General features: G+C 42.0%; 1 protein-coding gene across 2 annotated transcripts in view; it reads left to right on the top strand.

Annotated features, from left to right (window-relative positions):
* Positions 1–5,048: 5,048 nt before the first annotated feature.
* LOC137351565 (insulin receptor-like) overlaps positions 5,049–14,967 on the top strand; it is a 245,345-nt gene continuing 235,426 nt past the window's right edge. For both annotated transcript variants that reach the window (XM_068016102.1, XM_068016101.1), the window contains exon 1: positions 5,049–6,375. In XM_068016102.1, the coding sequence (XP_067872203.1) occupies positions 6,300–6,375 (76 nt within the window). In that variant the 5' untranslated portion in view covers positions 5,049–6,299. The remainder of the gene's footprint in view (positions 6,376–14,967) is intronic.

The following is a 14,967-nucleotide window of genomic DNA, read 5'->3' as shown; positions in this document are numbered from 1 at the left end:
TACCCATACATGGGAAGGTTCTTCCGGTAGTGATTTACAATTTTTATTATTTCCCCTCAGGATGTGAGTGACACAGACTTTTATCCTTACTTGTCCTGAGAAGGTTCTGGTGGACCTTCTTTGTGAGTGATTGCTAGGCCGATCCAGCAGGCAAAAAGTGTCAAGCACGTAAGTTTCGGACTGGTCAAATTGGAAGAGTTGGCAAGTTCTCCTCACTGAATAGTTTTGAGGCACCCCATGTTCTGTATCGAAGGAATCTGATCTCCATTGTACTTTCCGAAATGTCAAATTTGATCTGTTTTGTTATGTACGTTTTGCAAATTTTTATGAATAAAGTATATTTTTGCAAAAAAACTTTTTAAAAGAAGGGCATTAATGAACTCGTTAGGTTTACTCTGGGACATGATGCAACATAAATCTGTCATCTAACAGGTGATCCTTTGCTTACCTTTTGCCTCTAACCTTTCAGCCTCTGTTGGAAGCTTTCTTGCTTTTTTTTCTATTTTATCAATAGCCAACACTTGTTCGAATTTTTTTCCTTGGTTTCTTCGAAAGCCCAAATAGACTCTCTTTCTCCTCTCTGCATCCCCACTGCACCTTCTACTATAACTTAATTTTCCCCTTAACCTTAAAACTGTGTGATTCATCTCCTTCTACAGTTGGTTGACTTTCAAGTCCCCCAAGTTTGGTGACACCTAGCCAGCATATTTTGACTTCCCTTTTCTCCCAATTTTTTACTTGTTTACTTTTATTCATTTCATAAGATGTGAGCATCGCTGGCCAGGCCAGCATTTATTGCCCATCTCTAATTGCCCTTGAGAAGGTGGTGGTGAGCTGCCTTCTTGAACCGCTGCAGTCCTTGGGGTGTAGGTACACCCACAGTGCTGTTAGGAAGGAAGTTCCAGGATTTTGATCTGGACTAACCTCTAGTCTGGAACACTTCATATCTTTGCCATTTACTGTGAGAAGTGGGGTGTAACATTGATTCAAATATAAATTACACAAGCACTTATCCGAAAACCCTCCAAGTATTTTAAAAAGGAAGTACATTACAATACCAGGATGTTCAATTCTTGGAAAATGCAGATAAATGTTTTATTATTCTCCAGTTGAAAGTCCCATTAGATCAACATTGTACAAAAATTCTCTTTGTGTATTGACACCACCTTCTATAGATATCAAATATCAGTCTCCACCTTAAGCTACTTAAACGTCTTGTGATGTAACTGACCTACAAAATGTTTGTATTACAGTTAGAATATCAAGTCCCCCAGAGGGGATTGCCAGCATCATCCAGTGAGTAACTGAGCCATACAAACCAGGTTCAGTTTTGCTGAAAGGTCAACGACCTGAAATATTAATGTGGTAATGCAGAAATGTGGCAGCCAATTTGTGCACAGCAAGCTCCCACAAACAGTAAGGTGATAATGAACAGATCAGCTGTTTTTTAGTGGTATTAGTTGAGTGATAAATATTGGCCAGGACACCGAGGAGAACTCCCCTGCTCTTCGAAACAGTGCTGTGACCTCTAATGAAAGGTCATTGACCTGAAACGTTAACTCTGCTTCTCTCTCCACAAATGCTGTCTGACCTGCTGAGTATTTCCTCGCTTGATGGTCATGGTAGAGTGGGGGTATGCCGGGCCATGAGGTTACAGATTGTGGTTGAGTACAATTCTGCTGCTGCTGATGGCCCACAGCACCTTATGGATGCCCAGTTTTGAGTTGCTAGATCTGTTCGAAATCTATCCAATTTAACACAACACAATGGAGAGTATCCTCAATGTGAAGACGGGCTGTTTGTACTGTGAACTCACCAAAAAAGGAGACAGTCACAAAGTAGACCATGGCACAGACTTCAAGAAAGCTAACAGGTTGACAGTAGAGGTAAGTATGTTCAAAGAAAAACAACATGAAAAGCGAGTAGGGGAGGGTAAATAATCATAAAGATAATGCAGCAAAAATAATTGCAGGCTTTGTCTCTAACTCTTCCAAACTTTGGCAATTGTTCACTCCAGGTAAGCTGTGTCTATGATCAGTTAAAGCAAGTGCATTCATACTGAATCAGACATGGTAAGTTAGCAATATACAGAAAGTATTTTTTGTTATGACTTCTTTTTCTCTACTCCTGAATATGCTGAGTCCTGTCCCAGGCCCTAGTTTTCCTCCACTGCCTCCATCAAGTTGCCATTCTTCATGTAGCTGCTGGCAGGCTGTTTGACCTGAGGGGGCATCGTAGCCCAGTGTGATGCTGTCCTCAGTTGATATCCGCATGCACACATTTTCCAACAGGGATCACTGGATAGCTATCGGGATGGGAACTTTCTAGCTCGCAGGATGTTGAGGCAAATTGTTCAGGCCCCCGCTGCAACTCCAGATAAGACTGGCAAATTTTGGGTCAAATGGGAGCTGAACCTGTGACCTTCCTTGTCTCTGCATCTTGGTAACCCACTATGCACTGATCCTTTAGGACAGCCAGAAGCATAAACAAAACTAAGCATGCTGCATTGCATACATGTGTGCACTGGTGAATCACTGTCTAAATACAGTCTGCACAAGTAATTTTTGTAAGCAGGGTAAAATGTGTGTGTACTATCTTGGTGTTAAAGCATTCACAAACATATCTGCCGTATTGAGACTCAAGATGCCAAGCCTGGAAAGGTTTGCTGCCAGCCAATTAAAAATTCCTCCCTGTGGAAATGTGCGTTTGGATTCGTCAGTGTTTTATTAATGTTCTGTTATAAAGATACCGCTTTATCACAGAATGTTAATGAGACAATTCTAGCATGAATGAGTTTTACCAAATTAACTACCCTTCCTAATATCTCCTTCATCGGCTCCACGTCGATTCTTGTCTGATGACGCTTTTGTGACATGCCTATGGTGCTATATGAATGTATGTTGTGTCTTAGTCTGTATCTTTAGGTTGGGTTCAGGATTTTCCAGTTCTCTCTCTGCATTTTACTACAGTGAGGGAGACCTTCATTATCGGTCTGCACTTCACTGATTATGGTGTCTTTATTGAGCTTGTGATATTTTTGGTTCGACTGGTAGCAAGGGTGCTACAGTGGCCCCAATGTGGCCTGGTTACAGAGTGTGAAGATTGATCAGTCTGGCTTCCCCAATCTAGTCACACAAGTCAATATCCTTAGTCTGTAATTTCCATGACACTATCTTTTTTTCTCACCTTTCCAGTCCAATAAAAATCATTTTTTTTTATACATTCATGGGATGCGGGCGTCGCTGGCCAGGCCAGCATTTATTGCCCGTCATTAATTGCCCTTGAGAAGGTGGTGGTGAACTGCCTTCTTGAACTGCTGCAGTCAGTGTGGTGAAGGTACACCCACAGTGCTGTCAGGTAGGGAATTTAACAACAACCTGCATTTATATAGCACCTTTAATGTATTAAAACATCCTAAGGTGCTTCACAGGAGCATTATCAAACAAAATTTGACCGTGAGGCACATAAGGAGATATTAGGACAGGTGATCAAAAGCTTGGTCAAAGAGGTAGGTTTTAAGAAGCATTTTAATGGACGGGAGAGAGGTGGAGAGGTGAAGAGGTTCGGGGAGAGAATTCCGGAGCTTCAAGCCTAGGCAGCTGAGGGCACGGCCCCTAATGGTGAAGCTGTAAAAATCAGAGATGCGCAAGAAGCAAGAATTGGAGGTGCGCTGAGATCTCAAAGGGTTGTAGGGCTGGAGGAGATTGCAGAGATAGGGAGGGGCAAGGCCATGGAGGGATTAGAACTCGAGGATGAGAATTTTAAAATTGAGGCATTGCCAGACCGGAGACCAATGTAGGTCAGCGAGCACAGGATTGATGAGTAACGGGATGGAAGTGAGTCAGGATACAGGCGGTAGAGTTTTGGATGAGCTCAGGATTACGGATGGAATTTAACACAAACTGTCACAAAATGTGGATGGTTGGTGTAAGATGTGAAAAAATACCACACAGGTCCAATAGGGGGCACTTTTCTGAGGTCGGTCTCTCGGCACATTGTTGGGTTGGAGCTTTTCCTGACAGCTTGATGCTCACAGGGGGTGCAAGAAATGTAAAAAACATACAGTTTCCCAGTGTGAAAATTCAGTGCTGAGTGACACAGGAAACAAGATTTTAAAAAGTTCTAGTATCACTGCATGATCATTTAACAAGTTTGAATTGGCTGCTGTGTTTCCTACATGACAACAGTAACTGCACTTCAAAAAGTACTTCATTGGCTATGAAGCACTTTGGGGTGTGTTGAGGTCGTGAAAGGCGCTATATAAATGCAAGTTCTTTCTTTGAACGTGATTCCTTTTCTCGCTAACTTATCAACAACAACAACTTTCATTTATGTATCACCTTTAATGTAGAAGAAGTCAGAAATGCAGGAGCGCAGCAATCTCGGAGGGTTGTGGGACTGCAGCAGGTTACAGAAATCGGGAGGCCGTGGAGGGATTTGAAAACATGGATGAGAATCTTCAAATCAAGGCGTTGCTGGGAGTCAATGTAGGTCAAAACACACGGGCGGGGGGGGGGGGATGGGTGAATGGGAGTAGTTGTGCATCAGGATAGGGACAGCAGAGTTTTGGATGACCTCAAATTCCTTTACAAAGGACTGGGAAGCCGCCCAGGGGAGCATCGGAACAGAATTAAAACAGGTTAACACATCCGTGAAGATGTTGGATTAAGGAAATGCACACATACGCATGAAACGATACCGTACTAATGCACACCATGCAACTTCAAAATGCAAATGACCTTCAATAAACATTATCTCCTCTCCGGATTGTTATTTTACCTCTAATCCAATCCAATCTGTCAGTGAATCAGACCAGGTTTTTCATGTCACCTTTGTCTCTGTAACACTCCCTTCCTGAAAAACCTGTTCTGTTTTTTTTCTTGTTGCGACCACAGTCCACATTTTGCATTTTTCTCTCTCTCTCTGGGTTTTATCAGCGAGTCCAGTCCATGAATCTCTAAACTCCTGGTTCAGATTTTTGCAGTTGTCGAGTCTCTCTTGCTCTCCCCTCCCTCTTCTCTCTCTCTCTCCCCCTGGGCTGGCCGTGCTTGTTTACTCGACACAGCCAGAAGAAGTTTGAGCTTGCTGTATTGGTTCGAGGCTCCTCTAAATTATATTTTTATTTTATTGCTTGTCCACCAGTTCTTCACCTCCTCAAAAACAAAACAACAATTACATTTGAATTCCTTTTAAAAGAAGAAACAGGAGAGAAAGAGGAAAAAAAATTGGGGAAAAAAAATCACTTTGGAATGTGTTGAAGCCAAAAAGAGGGGAAAAAAAACCCTTCAAGGATTTTCTGGTTGTTGTGCAGTTTGGCGCCTGGTGTTCTGATAATTTATTAAACATTTTTTTTTTTGTTTTGTTCCTTTGGTGAAATTAGCGATCTTTATATTTTCTTTGGGCGACTTTGCAATATATAAAAAAAAAAGAAGAGGAAGCCTAGGCAGCAAGCCAAAGGAAATCAAGTTGCTATCACTGAGGGAAAAATTGTCTTGGAGGATATTTTGGTTTGTGTTTGTCGTTTTCTCAACAGATTGTTTCCTGAAGGGATTTTTTTTTCTCTTTCTCCTCTCAGGATTGGTAATGTGGGGGGGAAAAAGCGAACAATTCCACCACCTTCCAGTGATATCATCGTGTTAAAAGGAAATATAAATATACAAAAAAAAAGGAGTTTGAAGATGATATAAAAGAGGAGGAAATGAGGGCTTTCTTGCATTGGGGAATTTGGCAGTGAAGCCACAACCTTTTCAATTCCAATGTGATTTCCAGAGAGAATTTTTACAGAAGAAAGATTGAGAAGGACTTCTTCAGCTGTGGTGGAAAAATTAATCCTCCAAACAGAAAAGGAGAAAAAAAAAGGAGTAAAAATTTTTTAACCTTCCTGCTGTCCCCCCCCCCCCCAACAAACTCATTAAAAAAAGACTTTGTGGAGAAAGGGGGTGAAAAAGGACAAATTAATTTTCCACCCCCCCCCCATGGATAAAATGAAGGATTTGTGCCAATTTAACTGCCAAGATCACTTTATTTAATCTTTGTTGAGAGAAAAATTCAAGAAAATTTTTATTGGTGGGGGTTCTTGAAATAGTTGTACTTCTTTGCTGGGAGATTTTTTTTTCTTGCCTTTTTTTTTACCCCCTCCCAGCCCTTAGTGCCCTCTCAAGAACAACTTTTATTGGGGTTGTCAGTCTTCCCTGTGTTTTATTTTAGTTTTTATTCAGTTATATCCAAGGCCTGTGTGTGTGGGGGGGGGGAGCCTGGGTGTTGATTTGGAGCTTCACCAGGAAGATTCCAGTTCCAAGATGAGGAGAAAGACTTTGATATTAGCCTTGGTGACCCTCTTCATTCTGGCCAACATTGGCCCAACAGAACCAAAAAGTAAGTGTTTAAAACTACCAGAGAAAAAAAAAAGCTTTATAAGTTCACATTCAGAAAGGTTTAAAGCTAATTATTTTGACATGGTGTGTTTTGTTTTACATTTTTTGTTGCTTTTATGTGGAAATTTAATGACCTATTCTGTCAACATTCTTACCCTGTATTGGTACAGTTTGCGGCCTAATGTGCACTCAAAAGCCTGGGGGTGGATTAGAGAGGGTAAAGGAGACAGCTCGCACTAGTCTGGGTGGAACTAAAACCGAGAGCCGGGGATTGAGCAAGGACAGGGCCCATTTCCTTTCAGGTGCAATTTAAAAGAAAACCTTTATTCTTGCAGTGTGAAGGCTTTTATTTTTTTTTAAACTTTGAGACTCGAGCTGATTTCGTTGGATTTGCTCAGACCTGCAACTAATTATTATTTTGAAATGTCCATTGTAATAATAATTCACATTGGTGAGAGGACAGGGCAGAGGCAAGTTATTTAGGGAGACGGAATAAATTTTAATTGCTTGGGTGCATTTGCAAAAAAGGCAGAAATTTTAAGGTTGCGTTTGTGTTATTGGAATAAATTGTACACAGGCTGACAGTTTGTTGGTTTGATTTAAAGATAGTATGAGATGTGTTGGTGAAAAGTCTCTATGTTTGCACCCAGAATACCAGAATTGTGAAAATATTGGCTTTAAAAAAAAAACATGTATTAAAATACTTCCATTTCCAGAATATTCCGTTTTATTTCAAGAATTCTAGTTCTCAGACTCTTTAATCAGTTAACGACTATGATGATTTCTTGGTTAAGTCTTGCGTCAGGGCATGGCCACTGATCCACAGTTTTCTTGGATTAAATCCCCCCAAAATACCAGTGAAAATCTCCTGTCATAAAAACGAGATTTGACATCCAGTCAGCAAGTCAAAGCAGAGCACTTAGTTGCAAATGGACATGAGTTGCTCATTGCAATCTGTACAGCACCAGGAGAAGCCCTGGATCCCATGAAATATAAAAGCTGAATTTCACACTTTCTCATGTCACCCTGGCTTTGGATGGAGGAGTTAGGTTTTTAAAGTGCTTCTTGTAAACTTGTGTTCTGGTAAAAGTTGTGTTTGTGGCCGTCTTTGCATTTGTTTTAATTCTACTTATTGGGATGTGATTTATCTCCTCCCCTTTGCTCGTGTTTCACCTTTTTAAATATCTTGCATCGGAAAAATTGCTTGTGAAATGTGCCCCATAATTCTGGGGAATGCAGTAATATCGAATTCAAGGTTGTCCCAACAATACAGGCAGAAATGTGCATTTAAAGTGTACTTTTTTTTTGCCTGTGTTACTCTTGTGGGTGAACATCTTCACCTGCGGAGCTATAAAGTTACAGTTTGGGCTAACCCGCAGTGGGTGAGAATATATCGTCATCTGCACAGGGTTCGTTGCCGCTGAATATGAGCTCACTCGTAATAAAAGTCTCTTTCATAACTACTCTGAGAGGATCGAAAGGATTTCACTGTACGCTTTTGATAATCCTTTAAAACCCAGTTTTCAATGCTGCTTGGTTTATTCAGCCTCATCCACTTCCAAAATATTGTGTGTTCTCCATTCTACTGGGACCCTACTTACCCTTGTAAATGTTTTTATTTTGTTTTTCTTTTTTTTAAAAAAAAAGTTCCATCTTCCTGTCACAAGTTTCATTCAGATGTGTGAACTGTTTCGCTGGAATTCTGGGGCAGCGTGTTTCATCCCAGGATGGTAACTGCTCTGTGAATGGACTGTTGCAGTGAGCTGAACGTCCTTTTACCAAGGCTTAACTCGTTGGGAATAAAACTAAAGCAGGAATCTTTTGAAAAGTGATTCAAAAGCCTACGTACCAGCAGGAGAATACCTAAAGTGGCAGTTTTAATTCTCTCTTATCCCCTGTCTCCTATGTCGCGCTCCCCCACCATATTAAAAGTGCCTGAGCTTTAATTAAAAGTTAATTTCTAGTATGCTGCTCCTGGTACAGTTGCTGGTAAGAGTGTCACAAGTAACTCTTTTGAGGGAGCTAGGTATACAGTTGGCCGAAATTCATGATTCTGACAACTAGCCAGTCACTCCACTCTCCCGTTGAAAGTGACCGTGTGTGAGCATTGGATGAAAAAAAACTCAGGATTGGTTTTGACTGCCTTGTGTTCCCTGCCAGCCCCCCACTCTCATTGTTAAATATATTTAACATAGGTGAGCCTGCACAAAAAGTTTTACCACCCAAAAGGTGCAAAACTGTCCATCTACCTTTGGGAGTGGAGGAGAAAAAATTGAGTGTGGGGGAAATGAAAGTTGGGGGAAATTAAAGTTTGAGAAATCACTTGCTGGTGATTAAGCATTCTGTTGTCCTCCTGGGCCACATTGTGCAAAGGGTAGAAGCACCTTTGTATAGTGCTGTGGGATCTTTTACATCCACCTGAGAGGGGAGACTGGGCCTCAGTTTAAGCCGGCACCTCCGACAGTGCAGTGTTCTCTCAGTGTCATCTTAGATTATGTGCTGAAGTCTTTGAAGTGGGACATGAACCCACAAAGTTTGTGGCGAGACCTCAGTATCTCATTGTTGTTTGTGGGACCTTGTGTGCAAAGTGTTTCATTAGTTGTGAAGCACTTTGGGATGTCCTGGCACACAGTAAGGTGCTATATAAATGCACATTGTTGTTTCTTCTTCCTGCCACATAAAAGTGACTGAGTGTGGAATGTTGGTCAAGACATTGGGAGCATTCTAGGTTTTGAATGACCAGCATGGTCTGGCAGGATTGTCATCTAACGTCGTGTCAAAAGATGGCACCTCTGACAGTGCAGCAATCCCCCAGTACTGCAGTGAAGTGTCGAGCCTAGATATGCTCAAATCTCTGGAGTGGGATTTGAACCCAAGCCTCAATATTCTGTCCGCTGGTTATATATTTACCATTTGCAACATTTCCACCTTCAAACAATGATATAGTTACTAAAAACTCTGGTAAGCAATTGTAATGGACTTTAACCTAAATCTCAGGAGTTTTCAAGGCAGTTTATAGGGTCACCCTCTTGCCTCTGAGTCAGAAAGTTGAGGTTTCACACCTGACCACAACTTAACAATGTAATTTCGGCTGATAGTGTCAATGCAGTACTGAGGGAGAGCTGCCTTGTCAGAAGTAATGTCCTTTTGCATTACTCATTTAAATTACATAGAAATTGCAAAGGAAAACAGGCTGTTCAGCCTAACCAGTTTGTTTTGGTCTTTTTTTTTTAGAACATTACAGCGCAGTACAGGCCCTTCGGCCCTCGATGTTGCGCCGACCTGTGAAACCATCTGACCTACACTATTCCATTTTCATCCATATGTCTATCCAATGACCACTTAAATGCCCTTAAAGTTGGCGAGTCTACTACTGTTGCAGGCAGGGCGTTCCACGGCCCTACTACTCTCTGAGTAAAGAAACTACCTCTGTCCTATATCTGTCACCCCTCAACTTAAAGCTATGTCCCCTCGTGTTTGCCATCACCATCCGAGGAAAAAGACTCTCACTATCCACCCTATCTAACCCTCTGATTATCTTATATGTCTCTATTAAGTCACCTCTCCTGCTCCTTCTCTCCAACGAAAACAACCTCAAGTCCCTCAGCCTTTCCTCGTAAGACCTTCCCTCCATACCAGGCAACATCCTAGTAAATCTCCTCTGCACCCTTTCCATAGCTTCCACATCCTTCCTATAATGCGGTGACCAGAACTGCACGCAATACTCCAGGTGCGGTCTCACCAGAGTTTTGTACAGCTGCAGCATGACCTCGTGGCTCCGAAACTCGATCCCCCTACTAATAAAAGCTAACACACCATATGCCTTCTTAACAGCCCTATTAACCTGGGTAGCAACCTTCAGGGATTTATGCACCTGGACACCAAGATCTCTCTGTTCATCTACACTACCAAGAATCTTCCCATTAGCCCAGTACTCTGCATTCCTGTTACTCCTTCCAAAGTGAATCACCTCGCACTTTTCTGCATTAAACTCCATTTGCCATCTCTCAGCCCAACTCTGCAGCCTATCTATGTCCCTCTGTACCCTACAACATCCTTCGGCACTATCCACAACTCCACCGACTTTAGTGTCATCTGCAAATTTACTAACCCACCCTTCTACACCCTCTTCCAGGTCATTTATAAAAATGACAAACAGCAGTGGCCCCAAAACAGATCCTTGCGGTACACCACTAGTAACTAAACTCCAGGATGAACATTTGCCATCAACCACCACCCTCTGTCTTCTTTCAGCTAGCCAATTTCTGATCCTTCTTTATCCTTCAAATGAGTAGATCTCCTAAACCCTTATGCTCGCTCTGTCCCCATATTCCTCTAATATTCCCCTTTCCCCTCAAACACCTATCCAAAAAATGTTGACATAGTCTGTGCAGCAATCACTTTAAACTGATGCCCAGTCTGCCTGTTTAGGCGGATGTTAAAAAGGTCCCATAGAACTTTGGAAGAAAAGCTGTCCCAGTACACTAGCTACAATTCCTTCTTCAATCGCCATTATATTCAAACAGATTGATCCTTCATCCAATTGCAGTTTGTGGGATCTCAGTGTGCGCAAAGTGGGTTTTGTGTTTCCTGAATAATAGAATTGTGGCATTTCAAAATGATTCATTGTATATTGAGTGCTTTTACATGTTCAGAAACAGATGTGAAATATTGCATTGCTGTATAAATGTACGTCTTTCCTTTATTTTACTCTCACATCTTGTGAAGCAATCCAGGTGATCTTTTTACTCCGAACATGCCAAATTCTGCAGCATGCTCTTTTAATGTAAAAAAAATTTCAAAATATTGTCAGTTGGAGCGTTGTGCTTGCATACCATAATATTCATTGAGACTTGCCTAATGTACATTCTTGTCAGATCATTTGTTAGGAAATTAGATCTTCGTGTATTGCAGTGCTGAGTTGAGAGCTGCATCGTTGGCAGAAGTCAGAAAGGCTTCAAGAGTTACATTTTCAGTGACCAGGAAATGAACACACATCAGTAATTGCACAGAGGTTGCTTTTTTATTTAAGATAGTTGATCATTGTTGCACTGTCTTGTGTAACACTCAGAAGTGGCTCAGCCTTGCTGACATGGGAGGAGTTGAATAGAAAGTGCTAGAGTGTTAGAATTGGCTGCTTGCCAGTTTTTCCTCCTTCAGTACTTAATTCCAGTTCTTCCCCAAACCTCCCCCCCCTCCCCACTTTCTTTCTGTCCCCTCCAACCCGGCACCTCCCCCCCCCCCCGCCCACCCCGAGGGCATTGTCGTCTTCTAAATACCCATTCTTTGCAGATATTGTAACTGAGTCCAGTCCTGTCCACGCATTTACTTTCCAGTGGAGGGGCTTATTGGGGTCATTAGTTAGAGATTAGGAGCTCTCGCTGTCCCATTGCTTCCCACCTCTTCCCTTTCCACTCTCTGTGGAACTCCTAGTGTAAACACCTTTGTGGAAAATAATTGCCGCGGTTCATTGCAAAATAACCTATATATTAAAATTCTTATGTTGGGAGCACCGTTCCTATCTATAAACTTTGCTTCCTCTTTCACAATTTTTCATCATGCTTTTTGTGTCAACATTTACCATTATGAATTGCTATGTCAACATTTTCCATTCAATTTTGCCATGCCAGATGTCACTGTAAAATGTTATACGCGGCCAATTTTTTTTCCAATGTGTGTTAGCTTTAAATTTCTTTGCCTGGCTGTGTGTGCACGGAATAAGGCCTGCGCGGTACCTAACAGGTTGCTGCGTGGCTGCACGTGTGCAGTTTAGCGGGAGCATTGGTCACCATATACTTGCAGGTTCTGACTACTGAGTGGCACTCTGGAGAGCCTTGGGGCTTTTTACTAAGTTAAGAACATTATATAAATGCAAATTGTTGATCCCAAATCTGTAGCAACTTGCACATCAAAGGACAGTGTCTGTGGTTGACATATAAGGTTTTTTTTTATTTGCTACCCTCAGGCATGGGCAATGCCGGTTCTGAGAAGCTGGTGACTTCTGTGTACCCGGTGGTGATGGTGCTCCCACAGAGTTGCTGGGTAGGGGATCACAGGAAACTGACCCAGTGACAATGAAAGAATGGCGGGCGATATGTGCCCGAGTCAGGATGGTGTGTGGCTTAGAAGGGAACATGGACGTGGCGGTGATATTGCTGGTGTTGTCCTGCTCAGTACAGAAGGTACAAGATTACAATTTCTCTACGTAAAGTTAATGTTGTCAACAACGACAACTCGCCTTTACAAAGCACCTTTGCTCTAGTAGCATAGTGCTAAGCTGCTTTGCAGAGTGAAGAAATAAGCACCGAGGAGTTTCAGGAGAAGACTTGCGGGAAGTTACCTAAGACATGGCTGAGGAAATGAGAGGCTCTTTTTGAAGGTGGGGAGAGATGTGGCACGTTTGGAAGGGTTTAGGGAGAGCCTTCACAGTGTGGAACCCAAAACAGCTAACGGCCCTGTCACTAGAGAGGAAGGGAGGAATGTAAAGGAGGCCAGAAAGTGAAGAGAACAGGCTGCCACTGAATTCTTTACTAAAGTGAAGGCTTATTTATCTATCTGTAAACAGATTGGGGGAGGAGGAGGAGGGCGTATAGAAGAGGTGTATTTTTTGAATGCTGAATAGACTGCAGTTTTAAAAACATTTCAGCTTTTCATCCAACGTTTGCGAACTGCTGCTTTGTGCGCTGCCACCCAAAATCCTCTTGACTTATTTTATGTAAAAAAAATTATAATTACTGCGGAGAGAATGTTTTAAATTTCTGTCTCTGCACGGGGCTGGTCAGGAATCTGCTGGGACATGAGCATGTTTATCAACTGTCGGGTTCCCTGCTGTCTTGAATAAAATTTATACTTTCTTGGCTTAAGACAAGGGTAGTTTGGAATGAAGTAAGTGTCAGTTTGCTTAATCTAAAGGCAGAAATAGAGCCATGATGCTAATATTTGGCCTTACAGAATATTATGTTTTTGCACTGCTTTCCTGTTTTGAAACTACATGGAGTCTTAAAATTCTTCTTATAAATTCTTAGCTGATTTACTCTGAGTCACTTCCATATTATTTAGTGCAAATTTCCAGCTTTCTCAGTCTCCCTCTGTTCTCCCTTCATCTTTTTCTTCTTTTCCCTGTGTTCGTTGTTGCTCCTCTGTTCTCCCTTCATCTTTTTCTTCTTTTCCCTGTGTTCGTTGTTGCTCCTCTGTTCTCCCTTCATCTTTTTCTTCTTTTCCCTGTGTTCGTTGTTGCTCCAAGTTGTCATGCATTGTCCTGTACATTCTTCTTTCCTGCATCCTTGCTGTACTCAAACCAAAACTCATTGCACCATCTTCTTTAACTCATCCTTTCCCGGACCCTCAAAACTATCATAGAATAGTACAACACAGAAGGAGGCCATTTGGCCCATTGAATCTGTGCCAGCTCTTTAGAAGAGCCATCTCACTCCCTTACTCTTTCCCCATATACCTGCAATTTTTTTCCCCTTCAAGTATTTATCCAATTCCCCTTTGAAGGCTACTATTGAATCTGTATCCACCGTCCTATCGATGCATTTCAAATCCTCACCACTCACTGTAAAAAAAAAAGTTTTTCCTTATGTCGCCTCTGGTGCTTTCACCAATCACCTTAAATCTGTCACAAAAACAAGAAATGCTGGATTCACTCAGCAGGTCTGGCAGCATCTGTGGAAAGAGAAGCAGAGTTAACGTTTCGGGTCAGTGACCCTTCTTCGGAACCTTAAATCTGTCCTCTGGTTATTGACTTTTCAGCCATAGGGACCCATTTCTCTTTATTCACTCTATCTAAAGCCTCCATGATTTTAAACACCTCTATCAAATCTCCTCTTAGTCTGCTTCAGTTTTTTCTTATTCCTAAGACTATAGTCTTTTAAAACTCAAGCTTGGGGTTGTCTAACTCCTATTTGCTGATTTATCTTTTATTTTACTCTCTTTTTAATCTTGGTGTCCTACATTAGGGGTCTTGATCCTTAAGGTCAGTTCTCTAATAATTTACATAATGTTAGCTGTTGCGTTCTTGTGTGGTGATGGTGTGGCAATTATCAACAAATCATACCTTGGTCTCTTCACCTATTCCTCTGGCACCTTCTCCCCTTTGAGCATGTCATCTTGACCATAAGATCAGCTCTACCTCCCCAACACCTCTCTTGCTGCTGCCTCTCAGCTCTCAGGGCTACTTGTACGCAATCCGGTCTTGGATGAGCCACAGTTTCCTCCAATCAAAGCATCGGGAAGGCTAAAGCTATTGTCTTTGTGTCTCACCATAAACTATAAACCTTGTACCCTTGCCACTGATTCCATTCCCTCTCCAGCCGTTGTTGCAAGTTGAACCAAACCATTTGCAGCCTTTGGCGTCCTATTCAAAGCCCTGAACTGATTTTCCAACCCTTATCTTCTCCATCACAAAGATCACCATCTTCCATCTCCATAATCGTTGGCCCCTGCCTTGACCCATCTGCTGCAGAAACCCTCATCCATGTCTTTGTCATTTGACTATTCTGCTACTTTCCTGGCTGACCTCTGCGAGCTTCAATTTATCCAAAACTCTGCCTGTTTCCTTACCTGTACCAAGATCCTCTTTCTCAGCTAA

The sequence above is a fragment of the Heterodontus francisci genome, chromosome 36 (genome assembly GCF_036365525.1).
Source record: "Heterodontus francisci isolate sHetFra1 chromosome 36, sHetFra1.hap1, whole genome shotgun sequence".
Lineage (NCBI taxonomy): Eukaryota > Metazoa > Chordata > Chondrichthyes > Heterodontiformes > Heterodontidae > Heterodontus > Heterodontus francisci.
Note: the sequence above shows the minus strand (reverse complement) of the source record. Positions and strands in the feature narration are given on the sequence as shown.